The 22,220-nt window shown below is 37.3% G+C and overlaps 1 protein-coding gene across 1 annotated transcript in view; it reads left to right on the top strand.

Moving 5' to 3' along the window:
• LOC112056850 (mitoferrin-2) overlaps positions 1 to 21,465 on the top strand; it is a 70,201-nt gene extending 48,736 nt beyond the window's left edge. Inside the window, exons 5-6 of the mRNA XM_052889107.1 lie at positions 10,283 to 10,746; positions 12,310 to 21,465. Of these exons, the coding sequence (XP_052745067.1) occupies positions 10,283 to 10,746; positions 12,310 to 12,444 (599 nt within the window). The 3' untranslated portion in view covers positions 12,445 to 21,465. The remainder of the gene's footprint in view (positions 1 to 10,282; positions 10,747 to 12,309) is intronic.
• Positions 21,466 to 22,220: the final 755 nt, after the last annotated feature.

The raw sequence follows: 22,220 nt of genomic DNA, 5'->3' as shown, positions 1-22,220 counted from the left end.
ATATTAATTTAAGAACAAGTTAATTATAATTATTATTATGTGTGAAATGACTAGCGATTTATACCCTCTTTTTTACATTTTTTTTGTTCCTTACAAGTTAGCCCTTGACTACAATCTCAGCTGATGGTAAGTGATAATGCAATCTAAGATGGAAGCGTGCTAACTTGTTAGGAGTAGGATGAAATCCACACCTTTTGGTTTCTATATTACATCGTACCGGAAGGCTAAATCGCTTGGCGGTACGTCTTTGTCGGTAGGGTCTAGCCACGGTCGAAGCCTCCCACCAGCCAGACCTGGACCAGTTAACCTCAATCGGCCCAGCCGGGGATCTAATCCAGGACCTCCGTCAAGTAAATCCACTACACCACTACGCCACGGAGGCGGTCCAATCCGTTTGTTGGTAACCAGTGCACATATAGGCACTGTAACTATATGACTTAAGTATAGTTGCATTATATTAGTGCATGTTCTATGTACAATTGTTATATTATTCAGAGTGTACAAACAAATGCACAATGTGCGCTGATAAGCGGCCTCCTTTAGGTACATTTCACATCACATGATGGCTTAAATTGGCTTTTATGTTGACAGAAAGTTTATTAACTTACTCTCATACCAAAAACATATTACCAATGATGTTAGAAGAAAAAAGAGTTAGATAGGTTATACGCGGACATACCGCAAGTGGCACGTTAAAACTATGCTAATTAGCAAACTTGAGCTCAGTCGCCGCACTGTCATCGCACCTTTGACAACGCCGCTGAAATGTATTTTGAGTGCCAGTTGTAAACATCGAATGTGGTTTATGTAACCTATCTACCTCTTTTTTCTTCTAACATCATTGCATACTATAAATTAAGTATACCTCAAAACGATTGTATAAAATATAATAATGTTGTTATGCTTAAGATCGCCACAAAGCTGAGCGTAAATTTCCCTAAAAAAAAACACTTTAATCACAAAAAATATCTACCATTCATTTCATCGCGTAAAGAAACACAATAAAAAACTGTGTGCCTAGTGGGAGTTTTCAATGTTTTCATACTGTTACTATCGCGTTATCGTAAACGCGAATTCCGATCTGTGGGTCTTCTCTGGCCCGTGTAAACTGGGCGGGGGTACGGGCCTCGAGGCAATACCTCCTTGCCCGCGCGAAGTTACATGGAATTGAAAAAGTTGTGCAGTAGTTGTGCACCTAGATGGCGCTGTTTCAATTAGAAATTCGCGTTTACGTTAACGTGATCGTCACAGTATTAAACTGCCACTGGGCCCGCTGAAGAGCGAAATACGTAAACTTGGTGAATAAATTTCACAGTTCGCTGGTTTCTTGATAACTTGTCTCCCTTAATATGTGTTGAAGACAGCTTTAAGCCTCGGCCACACTGTGGTGCGTTTAAAACTGCGTACTCTTGAAAAAATAAAAATTATTAAATTTTGAAAAGCCTCTGAAACTTTTCAATATAACTGTTCCGCTCTGACCACGGAGCGCAGGGGAGGTTATTTTTAGTCCGTGCAAGTCGAACTTGCTCTGCCAACTAGCCGGCAGAAATCCGGAGGGATTTTTTTCCTCCCCGTGTTATCGCCGCGTTGCAACGACTTGCGGTACGGACGGCTTCAGTGTGCTCGTGGCGTTCGAGCCGTCCACATCTCTTGTTGTGTAATTCTTTATGGGTTACTTGTGATAGGCGGGGAGAGTGACTTGAGTGAAAAGGAGAGTGTTTGTTAACAGTCAAAGGATCCTTTAACGCTACACACAACGTTCACAAGTGCGTGACTTCACTCAAGGTCATTCTGCCATTCTAGGGTCTTATTTTGGTTACAGTTTGATTTGTTAATTAAGTTGTCCTGACAAATGTTGTAAAAATCTTTGTTCGACATTAGTTTTCTTATTTTTGTAATCACTTCTGAGTCCGCTAAACCCCGAAAAAAAAAACTGTTAGACGTCAGAGACATAAACTACTCGGACTACTTGAGCATTTTAGTCGAGTAGCGTAAAATTTAGCTGCTAAACGTGTCTGAACACCAAAAATTTAGTCGAGTAGGTTAGTAAATAGTTTAGTCGAGTCAATCCATTTTATTCTTTTTTAACTGTCGAGTAGCGCCCCCCACCACCCGTCCACGCTCACCGGTTTACCGGCTAAACAAGTCCGAACCTGGCGTAAGAGATTGGGTTCTCTAGGTCTAGGCAGGCGCGTCCCGTTATCGATTATTTACTTATTATTATACTAGCTGACGCCGCGCGGTTTTACCCGCGTGGTTCCCGTTCCCGTAGGAATACGGAGATAATATATAGCATATATCCTCCCTCGATAAATGGGCTATTTAACACTGAAAGAATTTTTCAAATTGGACCAGTAGTTCCTGAGATTAGCGCGTTCAATCAAACAAACAAACTCTTCAGCTTTATAATATTAGTATAGATTTACGTGCTGCAAAAAGCTGACAACATCGAGCAAGTCGCAGGGATTCGCTGGATGTGGCTTAGAAATGTGATATTTTCTTCTACTTTCCTAGGACTTTTCTGCACTTGACCATCGTGGATCGTGATGTTTCAGTCCCTACAAAAGGTCTATGTTCTTCAGTGGACGTCCATCGGCTGATATGATATATAAAAGTCATTTAAAAAAAATGAATCTTGCAACTCATCTGTGACTGTGTGCCCAATTCTTGTATGTGCTACGTCAATACATATGTATTTATCTGCCTAATAAATTATTCTTATACATATAATGTATTGTTTGCTTAAAACCAACACAGCTGGCCTGTGTAAGTGACTATCTGCGACGTATTGAAACACTGCAATGCCAATACCTTGAAACGTGTTGTTATGTGCTATTGAATAGAAGGAAATCTTGAAAACCACTTGATGCACAACGATGATAGGCAGGGATTTTGCGAGATGGCCGGATTAACGAGGTCTAATGACGAACAAGATCGTGGGTGTCCGCTAGTAATAGCTGTAATTTCAATACGTCAATAATATGACATTTTTTAATCAATGAACTATTTAAACATAAACGCACAAATAACAATAAATCTAACGATCTCTATGACCTACGACGTCATTAAATCGTACCATTTTGTAAGGGTGTTTTTCAGGTATCCGTGGCAGCGCCGCAAATCTGACCCTTTAAATCCCTGTAGCTCCGAAAGTACTCGCAGAGACCCTGTTAATTTTACAATTAGTATACCTAATTTATATACAATTTAAAAAATTGTCATCATGCCTATTGATCGTAAAAAGGTTCCGTATGTTTCGTTTTGATGTACAGAACTCTAAATGTAATTTATCTTTTTTCCCCGTGCAATGTGTATCGACCTTGATACGTGTAGTGCAAGTCAACATGCGTCATTACATTTAGCATCGCGAAGGTAATGTTTAAATACAGAAAGCGAATTTTAATCAAGCAAATAATATGTTAAACTGTTGTTTCGTCATCAACCCATATTCGGCTCACTGCTGAGCTCGAGTCTCCTCTCAGAATGAGAGGGGTTAGGCCAATAGTCCACCACGCTGGCCCAATGCGGATTGGCAGACTTCACACACGCAGAGAATTAAGATAATTCTCTGGTATGCAGGTTTCCTCACGATGTTTTTCCTTCACCGATTGAGACACGTGATATTTAATTTCTTAAAATGCACACAACTGAAAAGTTGGAGGTGCATGCCCCGGACCGGATTCGAACCCACACCCTCCGAAATCGGAGGCAGAGGTCATATCCACTGGGCTATCACGGCTCTAACTGTTGTTTACTTAATTTTAAATTATCATTTAATTTCTATTTCTATGTTATTTAATTACCTATACCTACAGCCCTACTCGTTGAGTAATGTTTGAAATAAATAAATTAGAAATTAGGGTAGGAAACGCACGTCATTTCATAACTTTAAATATGTATTGTCTGTTTATAAAATGTTATTCAAAATATATTACCTAGTTATACCTGATTGTTCTAAGATTATTAATCAAATTTATTTTCATTATTTTAAGAACAAGTCAATTATAACTATTTAAGTGTGAAATGACTAGACTCATTTTTAGGGTTCCGTAGCCAAATGGAAAAAACGGAACCCTTATAGATTCGTGTCTGTCTGTCTGTTTGTCCGCCCGTATGTCACAGCCAATTTTATCCGAAACTATAAGAGCTATATATACTATTGAAACTTAACGCATTCAGATTAAGAAAATAGAAAAAAAAAATTGTGGGGTCCCCCATACTTAAAACTGAAACTCGATTTTTTTTTTCATCAAACCCTTCATATATAGGATAGGATAGGATAGGTCTTCAAGAATGATATTGAAGTTTCCAATATCATAAAATATAAATGCAACAAGGTCACTCGTCACGATATCTCGAAAACCGCTTGTCTAGTATAAAGTTGAAATTTGGCAGGGAGGTAGTTTATAGTTAATACACATCCGCTAAGAATGGTTTTTGCGAGTGGGCCAGATTAGGGAGACCTAAAGGCTCAAAACGGTGAAGGAATAACATCGTGAGGAAACCTGCATTCCACAGAATTTTCATAATTCTCTGCGTATGTGAAGTTTGCCAATCCGCATTGGGCCAGCGTGGTGGACTATTGGCCTAACCCCTCTTATTCTGAAAGAAGTCTCGAGCTCAGCAGTGAGCCGAATATGGGTTGATAATGATGATGTTAGATGAAAGGCGGACGAAGTCTCGGGCGTCTGCTAGTCATGTATAATGTGACGTTTATGAATAGACAGCAAATAGGCATTTTGCGGTGCGCGGTCAAACGGCTTGATACGGATGTCTGCGGTTAGACGCTACGTACGAGTACGTACTCTATACCTAAGGGTCGCCGCACACGGGCCACACGCTGCAAACACAAACGCCGCTACTAGAAGCAAGAAGGCGCCACAAAAGTAGCTGAGGCGCGCGACAGCCACTTGTGGCCGGTGGTCGACACTTGTGGTCGATGGCTGCTACTTTTTTAACCCATACATGCAGTATCATAATCGCAGTGTCGGCATTTTATTTTTTCTTTACAAGTTAGCCCTTGACTACAATCTCACCTGACGGTAAGATGATGCAGTCTAAGATGGAAGCGGACTAACTTGTTAGGTGGAGGATGAAAATCCACACTACTTTCGGTTTCTACACGACATCGTACCGGAACGCTAAATCGCTTGGCAGTACGTCTTTGTCGGTTGGGTGGTAACTAGCCGCGGCCAACCAATAAAGAAAACCTCAATCGGCCCAGCTGGGGATCGAACCCAGGACCTCCGTCTTGTAAATCCACCGCACATGGCACTCCGCCACGGAGGCCGTCACGGCATTTAGTGGTCGATGCGGGTCACAAGAAGCGAGCAACGCAAATGTACCGGCGTTAACCGTGGGCGGCGAGTCCATATAAAATGTATGAAAACCACAGGAAATTTTAATAAAGGATTTATTTTATTATGTATATTTTATATTCATACATGTAGTATATATAAATACTACTAGCGGACGCCCGCGACTTCGTCCGCGTGACGGCGTAAAATGAAACTCGATGTAAGCTTTCACCTACCTCTACGTTGAAATTTTTCCTGAATTTTCTTTGCTATAAACCTCACGGATCCCGCGACCTTTCCAACGAATGCAAAACCGCGGAAATCGGTTCGTGCGTTCTGGAGTTATAGCGTCAGGAAGGAAAACCTGGCTTATTTTTATTTAGTACAATAAATATACTATTTTTTTTTTTTTTTTTTTGTTGCACTGTCCCGCATTTAATTACATTAATTCCTATATCCAAAGGTTGTCTGGTAGATATTGCTATAAGCAATAAGACCGCCTTTGCACATACTTGTTTTCTATGTTTTCTTTGTTATTGTTTTTGTTTTGTGCAATAAAGTATAAATAAATAAAAAATAAATATGCCGGTAGCAGCGTTTTATGGTTGTGGTGTCCTGTATGCGGGAACTCTAATGCACGAGTATCATCGACGACTCTTTGTGGCTGCGATGAATGATAAATGAATGATTGTGCTTCCGATCGTTCCGATGCGATTTGATAATTAATTGGTTCATGTTATGGTAGGTGTCCACATATCCGCATCGTAGGTACGTATCGGACGCATCACATCAAACGTATTGTTAATTTTACGGTACATAAAATAAATAAGTCTAAGATAAAGTAAAATAAATAAGTAATAAGGTCATTCATCATCGAAAACCGCAGGGAGGTAGTCTATAGTTAATAGATATCCGCTAAGAACTGATTTTGCGATACGGCCGGATTAAAGAGGTATAAACACTTTATGAAAGTTCTACATTTTTGTAAAAGAGTTAACGGGCTAATGTGTATTATACATATAAACGTTATGGGGTTAAATAGAAAAATACACCAATGATTAAGCGGACGAAGTCGGGAATATTATAAACGCGAAAAATTGTATGGATATTTGTTTGGATGTTTGTTACTATTTAACGCCGGAACTACTGAACCGATTTGGCTGAAATTTGGAATGGAAATAGACTTTACAATCAAGAAATCCTATCAAGAAATAGCCTTGTGGCGTCGGTTCTCTTTCTACAAAATTTAAAAAAATTACAGGTCAAGTGATCAAGTTGTCGATCGGATCTGACATTCCCAAATATTTTGTTAGTTTTCGAAGCGTTAGCGTTTGTAGAAAGATCGACGTGCACACATGGCTACAGGCAACTGTTGCATTCGAGCAACTCTTCTTGTGTAACTCGGTAAAGTCACACACAGTGGACGCCAGTTTCCGCGTCGAAAGTAGTAAACAAGAAGTTGGCCAGTGTAAACCTGTGAGTGTAAACTCCAGTAAACCGGCGACCGACGAGTGTAAACATACGAGTAAGTGCGAACTTGTAAACTTGCACTCGTCAAATGTTGTGACAACACGTGTGGAGTGTTTGCGCGGACGTAACGCCGGTCGGTTTAAGGAAATGTAAACAACATGACAACACCTAATGCCCTCTCTTTACGTTGGCCAACTCATTGGCCAATACGCTCTTAACGTTGGCCAGCGTTGTGACGAACATTGTGGCGAATATGGTGGTTATTTTTGGAGTTTACTCCTTAAGAATCGATTTTTCATATATAAAACAACCCCCGGTAAAAAAACAAAGGCAGTAAAATTCGATGAACGAATGACAGCGTTATGTTTTTTGTTCTTTGCAAACTAGCCCTTGAATACATTCTTATCTAATGGTTATTGTTGCAATCTTAGATGAAAATGTGATGACTTGTTAGGACAAGGATGAAAATCCACACTCATCGCACTGGAACGCTAAATCGCTTGGCGGTACGTCACCAGGTAACTAATCCGAATCCTCCCACCAGCCAGACCTTGACCAGCTAAAATTCGAAACAACCGCTCTACATGATAGATATTATCATTATCAGGACTTTTCTCCTTATAAGGAATTGAAAGAAATATATAAAAATATATGTCTTATACCCACCATGCTATTCGGAGTGGAGACGAACGAATTCTACTGTTTTATATACCTAGGTCCTAGGTACTAGTAAAATTGTGTTCTTTTAATTACAAATCCCGCGGGAACCATGTATTCTTCCGGGATGACAAGTAGCGTTTGTTGTGCTCCAAGGTCCAATTTATCTCTATACCAAAGTTTATCCAAATCAGTTCAATGGTATAGCCATGAAAAGGTAACAGACAGTCATACCGACTAACTTTAGTATTTATTATATTAGTATTGATTAGGTATAGTAAGTATATCAGCTGTGTACAATCAAACAATGATATTTTATTTACTAGAGATGGCACTAGCGCATCAAAACTGAGGCGGACAAATGTGGAAAATTGACTTCATTTCATTTATTCGCTTATTAAACAACGAACGTTATTTAAACAAAATAATAATACCTACTTATATCGTCTACAATGTCGAGTTGTGTCGATAAGGTAAAATCTATATACATTATACCTACATAAATAAATAAAATGGAATTAAAGACAAAATTGTGCATGTGTGCGCTCAGTGCTATAGCTTGGCAACTTCGTTCGTAACACTCCCGATGTAGCGCGCGGGGCGGGGGGCGTGTAGCGAAGAACGAAAAACCCACGACTGATGCACGTCTTTCTGCCCGTCGCCCGCATATCCTGGGAGTGTTAACTTGCCAAACTATACCTAAATATAGACTATAGCTAAATTCAGATCACTTTTTGCGGTGATTTGTAGAGACGAAACCTATCTATAGTATACAATGATAATTGCAATCAAACACAATACGTGAACAATCGCTCTGATTCGCTATCGCGTATAACGTAGCAGATAGCCAGTTGTCGGACACACCTATGTGTGTGTCATTTCGTCCGCTAAATTGCTGATAACCCGCGGATAACCTTGTTCTGTTACGACGCAACTTGTGTCAAAAACGTTGCGTTTTATTATATTTTTAACCGACTTAAAAAAAAAAGAGGTGAGGTCCTCCTTTTTCGACAATGTTTTCTTATGTTTTGATAGGACGAATAATGACAAAGAAATAGAAATAGAACATCAAACATGGAATAAATACTGGAGTTCACAGAGATTTTTAAAAGTAACATTGCAATACGCGTTAAAACTAAAATAATGATTTGTAACCTTTTTTTTATTCTTTACAAGTTAGCCCTTAATTACAATCTCACCTGATGGTAAGTGATGATGCAGTCTAAGATGGAAGCGGGCTAACTTGTTAGGAGGAGGATGAAAATCCACACCCCTTTATGTTTCTACACGGCATCGTACCGGAACGCTAAATCGCTTGGCGGTACGTCTTTGCCGGTAGGGTGGTAACTAGCCACGGCCGAAGCCTCCCACCAGCCAGACCTGGACTTGTTAAGAAAATCTGCTCTGCCGGGGATCGAACCCAGGACCTCCGTTTTGCTAATCCACCGCCCATACCACTGCGCTAAGGAGGCCGTCATAAATTCCAGTATTGACATATGGATACCAAACTTGGAAATACACGTCCCAAGCAAAAAAAAACAAAATGAAAACCTGCCGACTCGGCCTTCAACGTAGCATGCTAAAAATAAAAAGACTACAGATACAGTTAGTTCATTTACACGAGCGGCAGCTGCTATCGACTGCAGTCGGCGACTCTCGGCGGCAGCCAACGGCAGTCGACTGCAGTCATGCTCATTACTAGCATAAAAGCATGTATTGATGATAAAATTGCAAAATCTATTAAAAATCTTTATCGTAATTAGATGAAAATTCATACATTTTTAGCTTCCTTACATTAAATGTTACATTTTTCAATAAATGAACTATGTATAAACATAAACGCACAAATAACAAAGATACAAACCTAACGATCAGCGAATCTTTTTCACAAATCTCGGAAAAACCATAGTTTTTTTCGCGGTAAAAGGTAGCCTATGCGTTTATCTCGAGTATTAACCATCTTCGTTTAAAATTTCAGTCAAAATGCTTTAGTAGTTGCGGCGTTAAAGAGTAACAAATATCCAAACATACAACCAAACAAACATCCATACAAACTTTCGCGTTTATATAATACATAATAGTACAAGGTCAGAAAAGCCTTTTAACTTCAACATTCAAATAATACAAAAACAAATATTAGCAAATCCTTATCATTTGTCACCAGTTCGCTAACAAGTACTCGTATCCTTAAGTACACACACATTTTAATGAAGTGGCTGTCTATTGATATGTGCCACGTTATCAGGACGCCATGGCTCGCGGCCGGTCGTTGACACCGTATGGGATTCGCGGAATATAGGCTAAAAGGTCGTCGTATGGTATTCCTTATCAGTATGTTGTGGTCTAGTGCTTTTGTACACATATACAGATACTTTACTCGTAAACGCCGTACATATTTCCAGCGCAGGAGTCGAAAGATAAGGGTCGCAAGCCTTACTCTTCACTCGCGTAGTCACTTGTACCGCTCAGAAATGACGGCAAAGTGCTCAGAGTTATTTTCTGATATAGTAACAGCCTTCTAAGCTTTATTCATGTTGGTTAATTTTACATGTAATTTTTGTCCAAGGGCTTGTAGTCTACTATTTTTAGGATACCGTACTTCAAAAGGAACAAACGGAACCCTTGTAGGATTGCTTTGTTTCCCGTCTCACTGTCCGTGCGTTGTCGACGACGTGTGACTCTGAGCCTTCTTATGAGGCCCATAGTTGGCGACCAAGTCTCGGAACCATAGGTCAGGAACCACTGGCAACGCGCACAATCTATCTTCAGGCGCTGAGGAATTTTGGGGGCTTCCTCGTAGATAGATGAGTTGTTGCGTAAATGTTCTGCTATACTGATGAGACGGCACGTTGTTCCAGTGGTGAAGCAGCGGCTGCAGATGCTGCACTCGCCGTACCGCGGCGTGTGGGAGTGCGCGCGGCACGTGTACCGTGCTGAGGGGCTGCGCGCGTTCTACCGCTCGTACGGCACGCAGGTCGCCATGAACGTGCCGTTCCAGGCGCTGCACTTCGTCACTTACGAGTGGTGCCAGTCCGTGCTCAACCCGCGCCGCGCGTACGAACCGCGTGCTCATTTGCTGTCCGGCGCGTTGGCCGGCGCGTTGGCTGCGGCGGCGACCACGCCGTTGGACGTGTGCAAGACGGTGTTGAACACGCAGGAGGCGGCCGCGCGCGCCGACGGGCTGGCGGCGGCGGCGGCGCTGGTGCTGCGCGCTGGCGGCCCGTTGGCCTTCTTCAGGGGCGTGCAGGCGCGAGTGTTGTACCAGATGCCGGCCGCTGGCATCTGCTGGCTCACGTATGAGACGTTGAAGCATGCGCTTACGGTGAGTTTATACGTTTACCGTTTCACGTATTATAGAGATTACTAGCGTCCACGTTTTTTTTTTTTATTCTATACAAGTTAGCCCTTGACTACAATCTGACCTGATGGTAAGTGATGATGCAGACTATACGTGGTTATTAAGTATACGTGGTTTTCGGTTTATCACAAATCCCTCTGAAACTGTCGTGGACTTTTTGTAGAACTTTTAAAGGGAAACAGTTCTGTCTAGCATGTTTTTTACGAAACTTTAACCGTTGAGACGAGCTGTGATAGCCCAGTGGATATGACCTCTGCCTCCGATTCCGGAGGGTGTGGGTTCGAATTCGGTCCGGGGCATGCACCTCCAACTTTTCAGTTGTGTGCATTTTAAGAAATTAAATATCACGTGTCTCAAACGGTGAAGGAAAACATCGTGAGGAAACCTGCATACCAGAGAATTATCTTAATTCTCTGCGTGTGTGAAGTCTGCCAATCCGCATTGGGCCAGCGTGGTGGGCTATTGGCCTAACCCCTCTCATTCTGAGAGGAGACTCGAGCTCAGCAGTGAGCCGAATATGGGTTGATGACGACGAACCGTTGAGATCATTGAATAAAAATTTGTAATAAAAAGACCCACAATCATGTAGAAAATTTCAATTAAAAACTGGCCAATTTTGTTTTGACAGTTTTAGAATTATTGGTAAAGAAAATTGTACCTAAAGGCCTTTAGTCCAATATTCAATAAAATCCCAAAATTAGAGCAAATTCAACCTTAAAGATTGAGTTTAAGGTTGAATTTGCAAATGCGACTATTATGAATTTGAGTGCCAAGAAGTTGTGTTTAACACTCATGGAGGGCGGTTTTTGGTCGCTGATTGTGCATCCACTTTTTATTAGGAGATCGGTTGAAACTGACTGCGTGCGTGCGTCGTAGAACGTCAACGCAACGCTTGTGTGCACTAATGATAGTAGGGGAGCCCGGGATGCTAAATTTGCAGTAACTCGAGCGTCATTGAGACCGATTACATTTGGTAGATTAAATTATAGAAAGAATAAATGGTTATTTACTTTTTCCGCTTTTAGCGGTGGAAAAAAAAAACTACAGACTTTAAAAACAATTTTTATTATTACTGAAATTGTAAGAAAATTTTAGCGATTAATTAGGAGATTATTTCCTTAAAAATAAGTAAAAAATTAATCGCACTCGTACCTCGAGCTCTAAAATATAAGGGTTTAATTTTGTAACTTTGAAACCCTCCCATTCCATTACGTTACGCTCAAATCGTCAGATTTTCGAAATGTGCAGTTTTTAGCTATCAACTCACCTACCTTATCTTAATCTGACGTGCTGGTTGAGTATTTATGAAGTTAGTTTTTTTTGGTTGCCCTAAACGTACCCACCAATATTAAGGGCTCATACTCTGTGGAGGTACTCGACAAAGTGTAAGGTATAGTCCCTTATGTTTATCTGCCGCGCTCGAGTAACTGCAAAAATCCCCTTTTTTGAAAGAGCCAATTCGGCTCCTCTACTATGAGGCATCGCCTTACACAGCTGATTGACTGACGATGATGATGACTGTTCCAGATGGACTCGAGTACCGAGGAGAGTCCAACGGCCAGCAGTGCCGCTCACGCGGGCGGCGGGGGCGGGGGACCGCTGGCGTGCGCTGCCTTGCGCCTGGCGGCAGCGGACGTGCCCACCACGCTCACGCGCACCTAGGCGGCGGGCACCGACTCTAGGACTGTACAGTGGATATTAATATTTCTGTTGTCATATAAACTGTGTTGATTTATTGTGTTTATTTGGAGCATTGAACATACAGAAGTTGTGATATATTATGTCGGGAAAATACTTTGTATACGAATATGGACTTCTGTGTGTTGTGTGCGCTTGGTTGTTTTGTTGTTTCGCGTTTTGTGCAGTAGATCCAATGTCTGAAACTGTTGGTAGCGTAGTGCACATTATCATTATGTCATTCGCTGATAATGTGACTTTCCATTGGTGATAGAAATTTTGCAGGAATGCGATAAAAAACCACGATACAAAGTTTTGTATGTAAATATTTGTCAATGTTTTATGTATGTATTAGAGTTAAAATTATATTTGTTGTTTGCTTAAATATTCTATCTACGATAAATATTATATATAATATAATTTGAAAGTAGTTACATTGTAAATGCTGTAAAATGAGAAAACACCCAAATATTAAAAAATAAAGTGTTTTATATCAATAAATAATGGGCCTACAATTGAAAATATAAAAACAATATTTATTATATAAAAATAAATATGAACCAATCGACTACTTGGATCTACTATACTGTGTATTATTGTTAATCTCCCTTGGTGACACAAAATATATTAATTATATTGTGTTGTATACGATTTTTTAATTTAAATATAAATGTGCTGTGTCAGCGTTTATGTTGTGTCAATTAAAAAGAGCGCTGAGACATTTTTTAATATATTTTTTATTTATATAATATTTAAAAAATCCGCTATTTATAGTGTCAAAATTAAGATGGATAATAATCAATTCTTGATTCACAGCTTACACTGATCAACCGCTTTGACGGCCTCCGTGGCGCAGTGGTAGCGCGGTGGATTTACAAGACGGAGGTCCTGGGTTCGATCCCCGGCTGGGCCGATTGAGATTTTCTTAATTGGTCTAGGTCTGGCTGGTGCGAGGTTTCCGCCGTGGCTAGTTACCACCCTACCGGCAAAGACGTACCGCCAACCGATTTAGCGTTCCGGTACGATGCCGTGTAGAAATCGAAAGGGGTGTGGATTTTCATCCTCCTCCTAACAAGTTAGCCCGCTTCCATCTTAGACTGCATCATCACTTACAATCAGGTGAGAATGTAGTCAAGGGCTAACTTGTAAAGAATAAAAAAAAAAAAAATCCTCTGAAAGTGTGTTTTCCTTACCACGTGACATTGTCGAAGTAAATTCTACCCAGTTGGTACAGCAGTAAGCCATAAAATCAAAAATTTAATTGACTTATATCAATATTTATTTATTTTAAATAATATGCAATAGTTAAAATACTTCAAATATTTGCATTAAGAATGCATATCTGCAATAAAAAATACTTTTGTCCAACCATTTTCTGAGAAGTCTTAAGCTATTATATAATATTTATTTACTTATTTATTATACAGATATACTCGAATTTTATTAGTGGAATATTTCTGTTATGACCAATAATACTTTCTAAGGTATAAAATCCAAATCCAAAAAAATATGTTATGTAACGACACGTCAACGCTCTTTTTATTTGACACAACGTTTATTAAGGCACGTCCACACGACCAGGAGCGATATAACATAATATACGGTAACAAAACGCGGACAACTAATGTCACATTCAGACTGACGGGTGACGATCTAACGCCGAATTGCTGACAGTAATAGGCTAGTTGACACTTTTTTTAAATGGTCCTAAAATTGTTCGTTCTTCTATATTAAAAAAAAATATCGTACTTTTTTGAGACGTTTTGATTAAATGAAAATTTCAATTTTTAATTATTTTTATGACAATATGAATCAAAACGCTGTCGGCCTATATTTTAAATGTTTCATGACGTCACGTTTACTAAACGGAGCGGTTGACAAAAACGTTAGTTAAGTTAGTACATCAATTAATTAACATTGTGACGTCACAAAATGGACGACATCGTTTTTGACATTTGAAAAATTTTAAACTATACACGATTTTTAAATTAAGTTGTGAAATCCTTAACTTTTAGTAATTAAAATCGACATATTTCGGACCCTTATTCCATTTACGTATACGAAATTAATAATGTTTATATTAAATTTGATACGAGTCAAGTACCCTATTAGAGTCACCGTTCAGTCTGGACGCGCCCTAAGAAACTAAAGCTTTAAACGTACGGGAGATCTGTAAATTAAGGTTTGGTTTCCTAATAAATTGTGAATGAATTTTGTCGCGAACACAAAAAATGTTCAAAATAAATAATTATTATTATTGTCGTTACATTTGTTTTTGGTTTATTTTGTGAAATTGACAATTTTTTTTATTACGATTAATTATGTTTGCTGAGCCGCTCGCGGCTTGTATATTTTTTTTTTTAAATAAAGCGAATCTTATTAAAAATTAGGAACATTATTATAAAATTTATTAATAGAAGAACGTCATAAGACATTAATGTATAAGTGCGAATGTGATTATTATATTATTATAATTATTTTTAACGAGCGAACGAAACCGAAATGAAAATTCAAAAAAAAATACGTAAACGCAGGACCTAGCTCTGTAACCTCGACTGTGACGTAACAAAAGTTACATCAATTTGAAGTCAATCTTTTTGTTCAAGTCTTATAACTTCGACTAAATTTATTATAGACTAGTCAAGCACGAGTCGGGTTACGGAGATTATCCTGATCACGATGTACATACAAGTTGACTTACTCTGGTGAGTAAGTGCGAATCGATCAACTTTATCGCAGTAGCAATCATACAGTTGGGAAATCAAAAGTGAACTCATAATTTTGTATTATTAAAAAATTAGATTCGATCTACACTTGCACATGCTGTCAAAATCATTAATAATAATAATAATTTATTGTCATAAAATTATATTAGCTTAATGCACATTTGAACACCAACTTCATATCAAACATTGACGGCCGCGTGGCGCAGTGGGTAGTGACCCTGCTTTCTGCATCTACGGCCGTGGGTTCGATTCCCACAACTGGAAAATATTTGTGTGATGAGCATGGGTCTTTTCCAGTGTCTGTGTGTATTTATACATTATATAAGTATTTATATGTAGTATATAATTGTATATTAATATTATAATATCAACTATCTTAGCACCCATAACACAAGCTACTCTGTATGCTTACTTTGGGGCTAGATAGTGATGTGTATTGTTATATAATATACTTATATTTATTTATTTATTTATTTATTAAAAGGCGTTGTTATTTTTACAAACCCAGTCAACGATACACAAGTGTTAAATAAAACTGTACCTATGCCAAGGGTATTAAGGTACCATCTTAGATCGTATCGTCAGTTATCATGAAATGAGATTGCAGTCGAGCATTTAATAAAACATGTTGACGTCTACCTTTTTAAACATCACGAATAAACGGGTATATTTTCATTTATTTATATAAATTTAGATCTATCATAGAGATTTCACGGCCTCCGTGGCGTTGTGGTATGCGCGATGGATTTACAAGACGTAGGTCTTGGAGTCGATCCCCGGGTTGGCCGGTTGAGGTTTTCTTAACTGGTCCAGGTCTGGCTGGTGGGAGGCTTCGGCAGTGGCAAAGACAACGCCGAGCGATTAAGCGTTACGGTACGAAGTCGTATAGAAACCGAAAGGGGTGTGGATTTTCATCCTACTCCTAACAAGTTGGCCCGCTTAGATCTTAGATTGCATCATCACTTACCAGCAGGTGAGATTGTAGTCCTTGGCTACTACTGCTAACTTGTAAAGAATAAAAAAAAAGTTTTAATTCGGTCATATTATGGGTTGACTATCTGACTTATTTAAGAGTTCCTGCACACGATGTTTCCAACTGTATGATAGTTAAACTGCGACTGTATATTGTTTGCCGGAGTTGACCTCCCTTGTTGTTGTTAATAATTTTGTTGTTTACTGAAGTTTATAATATTTTAATGATATTTTATTAATTTTGTTTTTGTTTATTTCCGATATTAGCTACGTATTCGGTCTAGTGAGTTGTGTTGGGAAAAAAAATATGGCAACTCGACTTTTTAGCGCAACTTTTTCAAATTTACAGGGTTGGAGTTGGAGATTTTTTTTATAAAACTTTTTTTTAGTCATTCTGCATGTGTATGGTTGTAAACTGTAAACTGTATGTAAACAGTATTCTTAACGAAAGTAAAAAAAAAATGCACTTGGAAAATATTCTTGTGCGTTTTTTTTTTTGATTTGTTGATATTAATTACTATACTAATTTGATAATATGCGAATTGTTAACTAAATTGACTTGTAATGATAATTAACAACGATTTCAGAAATAAATTATTGATGTTACATTCACATTATGAAATATTAATTATAAAAAAATGAAATATTTTTTTTTAATTTGTTTTTTTTTTAAGAATATTTGTCATATCTTTTAAATATGACCAATATTCCCATATTAAAAAAAAAATGCATACAATAGGCGATGTTTGTTTGTAGGCTTTGTTCATTTTAGTAATCAAAAAATATCAATTTAGTTTACCAACTAAAAAGACAATAGATTTATGATTCGCGTAAAATTTAATTAGTGTAATTAATTATTATTATATTGATTTATTCAAATAAATGTTCTTCTAGTGTTTAGAATTAAGATTATAATAATAAATAAAATATAAATATAAAAATTGTTACTTGTATCATCACGATTGTTTAAAAAATTGTATTTTTTGAGATCTTATTCACTTTTCCTCTGCCTGTGTAACATCAGATTGTATATTATAAAAAAAAAAACTAAAATGTAAACTATTTTATGGTGTTTGTGCACTAAAAGTGTATAAGGTCTCGCCTAAAATGTAAATTTCCTAGTGTTATAGGTGTATGTGTATAGTGTGGCGGGTGTGTGTTTGTGTGTGTTAGTGTATGTATGTGAAGGGTAGCCAACTATGGGAGAAATTTAGAAAAAAAAAATTTAGTTTCTAAATTTAAATTTTACCTCTCATGTCAAGTGTTACCTGTGACTGGATAAATGTTACCTGTAACATGTTAATAATTTACTTACCTGAATGCCGCACGGGTGTTCTTTTTTTTTGGCAATTTCAATCTTTTTCAATTTTTTGGCAGTTTTGGAAAGTAACTTAATTTTCGTACGATTCGTAGTAAAACGTACTGTACCTGGTATATAATGAAAAAATATATGTTCGACCAATATAATATGTAAGTAACAAGAATTATTGAATTTTCAATCAACATAATGCTTGACATTACAAAAAATAACAGCAAATGATATTTTACATGAATAAAAAGTTCCTTATTTTAGCACAAGGAACTTGTGTTTGAATTATAATATGGACTTTATTTTATTATATATTTAGTATTTTATCGTAATCTAGTATTTGGCTACCCATGTTTGTATGTGTATGAATGTGCGAAGGGCGCGGAAAGCTGTGATGTTGTGGATAAAACTCTAATAAACAGTTGTTATAAGTGTTGATATTATTGAGGGTTTCATTATTACTTGATATTATTTAATATGTAGATACAATGTGCAAAGAAATAAATCGCCCAATGAAATTATAGGTTCTATGCTGTCTCTATTATTGTACAATAATCATTTCTCTTTCATGGAATTGAAGAAGTCTTACAATAGTTGAAATTAAAAAAAAAATCTAAATTATTCAATTGGTCTTAAAATCTGTATGAAAAAAAAAAGTTCAAAAAACATTTGTATCTAATGTTTTTCAAAACTCCATTAGCTAGGTATATTTTTGCCTGTCAGCCAAGTGTTGGTATAGGTTATGAATATTAAGCGATCTTCGTCGAACAACTTTAATGCTACGTGACATTTTAGAATATAATATTTTCGTAAAATGACCAGTTGTGCGTTAGAAAATTTTTATGAACAAAGTTATTGATAGATACTTAAAATACTTTAATGTTTCATCGTAATGACGCGTTGGATCTTATTGTACATTGCACTTTCGTAGTAGCAATTTGGAAATGTATCAAAATTGAGACTTTAAAATGCACTGTTAAAAATTCATGTCAAGCCCTTAATCACTGTAGGTACGTCATAAGTTACCTTAATTGTAATTATTAAATATAATAAACATAATTGTAATATAAAAAAAAACAATGCAAACGAATGCTTTTGATTACTAACTATATAAAGTTATTCGGTGTATGTTCGAGTCATTTAGAGATTTCCAAATAATGTAAAGTAACTTTTCAGTTTATTAAAGCATGATACTCATAGCATGATTTAAAAAATCGCTATAACTAACCTATATTTGAATTTCAATAATAAAGAAACTTGTGAGTGTGACTCGGTTTTACCTGCTTTCGAGATAACTAATACAGCTATTACCTGTTATCTCAGACTAATTAGATAAAGACCTGCCTCGCAAGACATTATTTTTCTGTCAACGTACATGATCAACGATCTTATGCGATTATAAACGCTGTCTCTAAAGAATCGATGTTTCATAGTTTACAATCGTGTCCGTCGGTTAAAAACCTCCGTAAAAATACCTATTTGTGTAGTTATACGGTGTAAAAAATGAACAAAAACTGCTAGTTTAGTATAAAATATGTATGACATCTAAGCTAGTTTTCCTTAGAAAATGGCAGAAAATTTTGTTCGTGAATTTGGGTGCGGTACTAGTCCTTATGTATTTAGTCTGAGCCTGTTATAGGTAAAAACAGAGCAATTGTTATTCTATGCGCTGATGTTATGTGTCTTGAATGATTTATGTAAGTCATTGAATATTCAATAACCAATCTATTTTAAATAATTACAATACCAATACAAGCTTCTTAATGCTTTTTATAAATATGTCTGATAACTTATAAATACAAACTAAAATATTGTATGTCGAAGCACTTTGATAAATATGCAGTAATTGGTTATATTTACCTATTGACAGTCAGCTGGTGAGTTTTAGCAGTCTCGTGTCGATTTTACCTGTAATCTGCCAATGGTTAACTGATAATTGTTTTGTTTGTTGACTTTACCTGTTGACTAGATACACTTTACCTGATGGCAGATAACATTTACCTGTCGATTTTAAGCTACTCTTTTCTTAGTCGGGCACTAATAGAGGGCTGTGATTTCTATGTTCCATTCCTGCGGAACTAAAATAATAAAAAAAAAATATTGGACACTCATCGAGAAATGAATTGTTTGCTACAAAAAAAATATTATTGTCTATAAAATTGTCTAGCGGCAGCATAGCTGTGTAAAATGTAGAAAAAAAAAAGAATGTTCGGTTCACAATATATGTATGTACTGCCTACATGAATTATTTGTTATTTTGAAAATTAATTATTATTTTGTAAATCATCATGGATGTTTTAAAATGAAATCTTGTACTTTTAATGATATTTTAGATATAGTGGCATTATTTTCGAGTTTAACTCGCACACTGATCACTCTGTTGCTACTGTATTACATTTGTGTGTGTGTGTGCAGTGGCGTGCACATCATAGATGCAATAATACACTGACTAACCTACCAACCAATATGAACCTGTACAACACAGAGGAAATTACGTGTAATTGCCTACCCTAGTTAAAGACCTTTGTTCACGCCACTGTGTGTGTGTGTGTGCGAAAGAGAGGGATAGTGTGTTATCTGCTGTGTGTGAAAGAGACGGAGCGGGAATTGTTGTATTGTATTATTATTAATATAATGTAAATTTGTTAGAATGTGTGTATATTATAATAATTATTATAGCTTTTAGGTCGTAAAGCGTAACTTTGCTTTTTAATATACTCGTGTTTTAATGAAATTAAACTGAACTGTTTTTGAAAAAACAACAACACATAGTCTTTTTAACCGACTTCCAAAAAGGAGGAGGTTCTACGTTCGGCTGTATGTATGTTTTTTTTTTATGTATGTCCACCGATAATTCCGTCATTTATGGACCGATTTTAAAAATTATTTTTTTAAAATTACCTATATAGAAGAGCAAAGTTACGGGATTCGACGGTAGTATTAAATAGTTATTACTAAAAAAACATCACCCGGCAGATGGAAAAAATGGTCGGCGGTGCTACTGTAAGATTGTTACACATGCCGCGCACCGTGTGCTTCGTAGCGTAGACTTTATTTATAGACATGCCAACTTGGCATCAATATGATTGAGTTGATTGGCAGTTCTAAGTAATTTTATAAAATTGCCAATCTTTAAAGCTATTTTGTATAGATATTTTTTATCGTAGCAGCATTTCTGGAACATACCTTGACTGATATATCGAATCGTGTAAATGTTTATATAACAGCAAATTAATCGTGTAACAAAAGAATCACGACATGTCATTGCCAATTAAAGTTGGACTTTATTTATATTTGTGCCAGTTATGTATCATACGTGTATATTGTAGGGACTCTTATATTATCAGGACGCACAATCATGTAGAAAATTTCATTTAAAAACTGGCCAATTTTGCTTTGACAGTGATAGAATTGTTGGTAAAGAAAATTATACCTAAAGTAGAGAACAAATAAAATGAAATTCAGAGCAAATTCAACCTTAAGGGATTGAGTTTAAGTTGCAAATCCGACTACTTTAATTGAGTGCCAAGAAGTTGTGTTTGGCACTCGTTTTTTGGTCACTGATTGTGCATCTACTTTTTGATAGGAGATCGATGGGCATTTTTAAACTGATGTCAATTAATAGTTGCGGTGCGCGGTGTGTGCGGGGTGCGGGGGCGGTGCAGCTCATCGGGAGGAAGATTTTATTATCGTTTTGTGTATATTGCTTAAGGTGGATTGCCGTTACGCTGCCAGAACAGTCTGTGAACTATTCTTTTTTTTTAATTATTTTACGGCCCTGGATACCAGTCCTTTATGGCCTCATGAACTTGCGTAGCAAAAATCCACCTTATTCGTATTTGTTATATTTATTACTTGTATAGATGAGTGCCACTAAATTGTTAGTTGTAAGTCGCGACCGTACAGGCCTGTACATCACTACGCGTCTGGATAGTCGATGTGCACCAAGTGACGTTTACTTGACGTTCAAGAGAAAACAGAATAAACATTTGGACAATATCGACTTGTTTTATTTTAATTTTACTTTGTTAGTCTCAACAAATGATGATTTTATATAGATCGGTTACGTCCCTACAAAATCACCGCAAACAGTGATCCAAATAATAGGCTACAACACTGAGCGCACACATGCACAATTTTGTCTTTAATTCCATTATATATTTATGTATATATAGTTTTACACTTCCTGAACACACAACTCGACATTGAAGACGATATTTAGGTATTATTTGTTTAAATAACGTTCGTTATTGACTACAACTAACATTGAGATGATGTGGAAATTTCCTCTTTTGAGCGCCTCATTTTTCATGACCTAGTAACACATCTAACAGTATTTAACATTATTGGTCTCAACAAGGAGTATTTGTGTGATCGTATCAGAAAAAATGTGGAATGCCCTTCCGGCGTCTGTGTTTCCTGACACGTATAATTTGTGCACCTTCAAGGTAAGAGTGAATAGGCATCTTCTAGGCAAGCGCGCTTCATCTTAGACCTCATCATTGCTTTCCATCAGGCTTGATTGTGGTCAAGCGTAAACCTATACTACATAAAAAAAAAAAAAAATCCGCAGAGGAATCAAAGTCACCGACATAGCTCAACGAGTTGCGAAGCTGAAGTGGTAATGGACGGGGCACATAGTTGGAAGAGCCGATGGACGTTGGGTGCTGGAATGGTGATGCTTGGAAGTCCTTACAAAAGGCCTATGTCCTGCGGTGGACGTCCATCGGCTGATATGATGATGATGATGATGA

Source organism: Bicyclus anynana, chromosome 24 (genome assembly GCF_947172395.1).
Source record: "Bicyclus anynana chromosome 24, ilBicAnyn1.1, whole genome shotgun sequence".
Taxonomy (NCBI): domain Eukaryota; kingdom Metazoa; phylum Arthropoda; class Insecta; order Lepidoptera; family Nymphalidae; genus Bicyclus; species Bicyclus anynana.
Note: the sequence above shows the minus strand (reverse complement) of the source record. Positions and strands in the feature narration are given on the sequence as shown.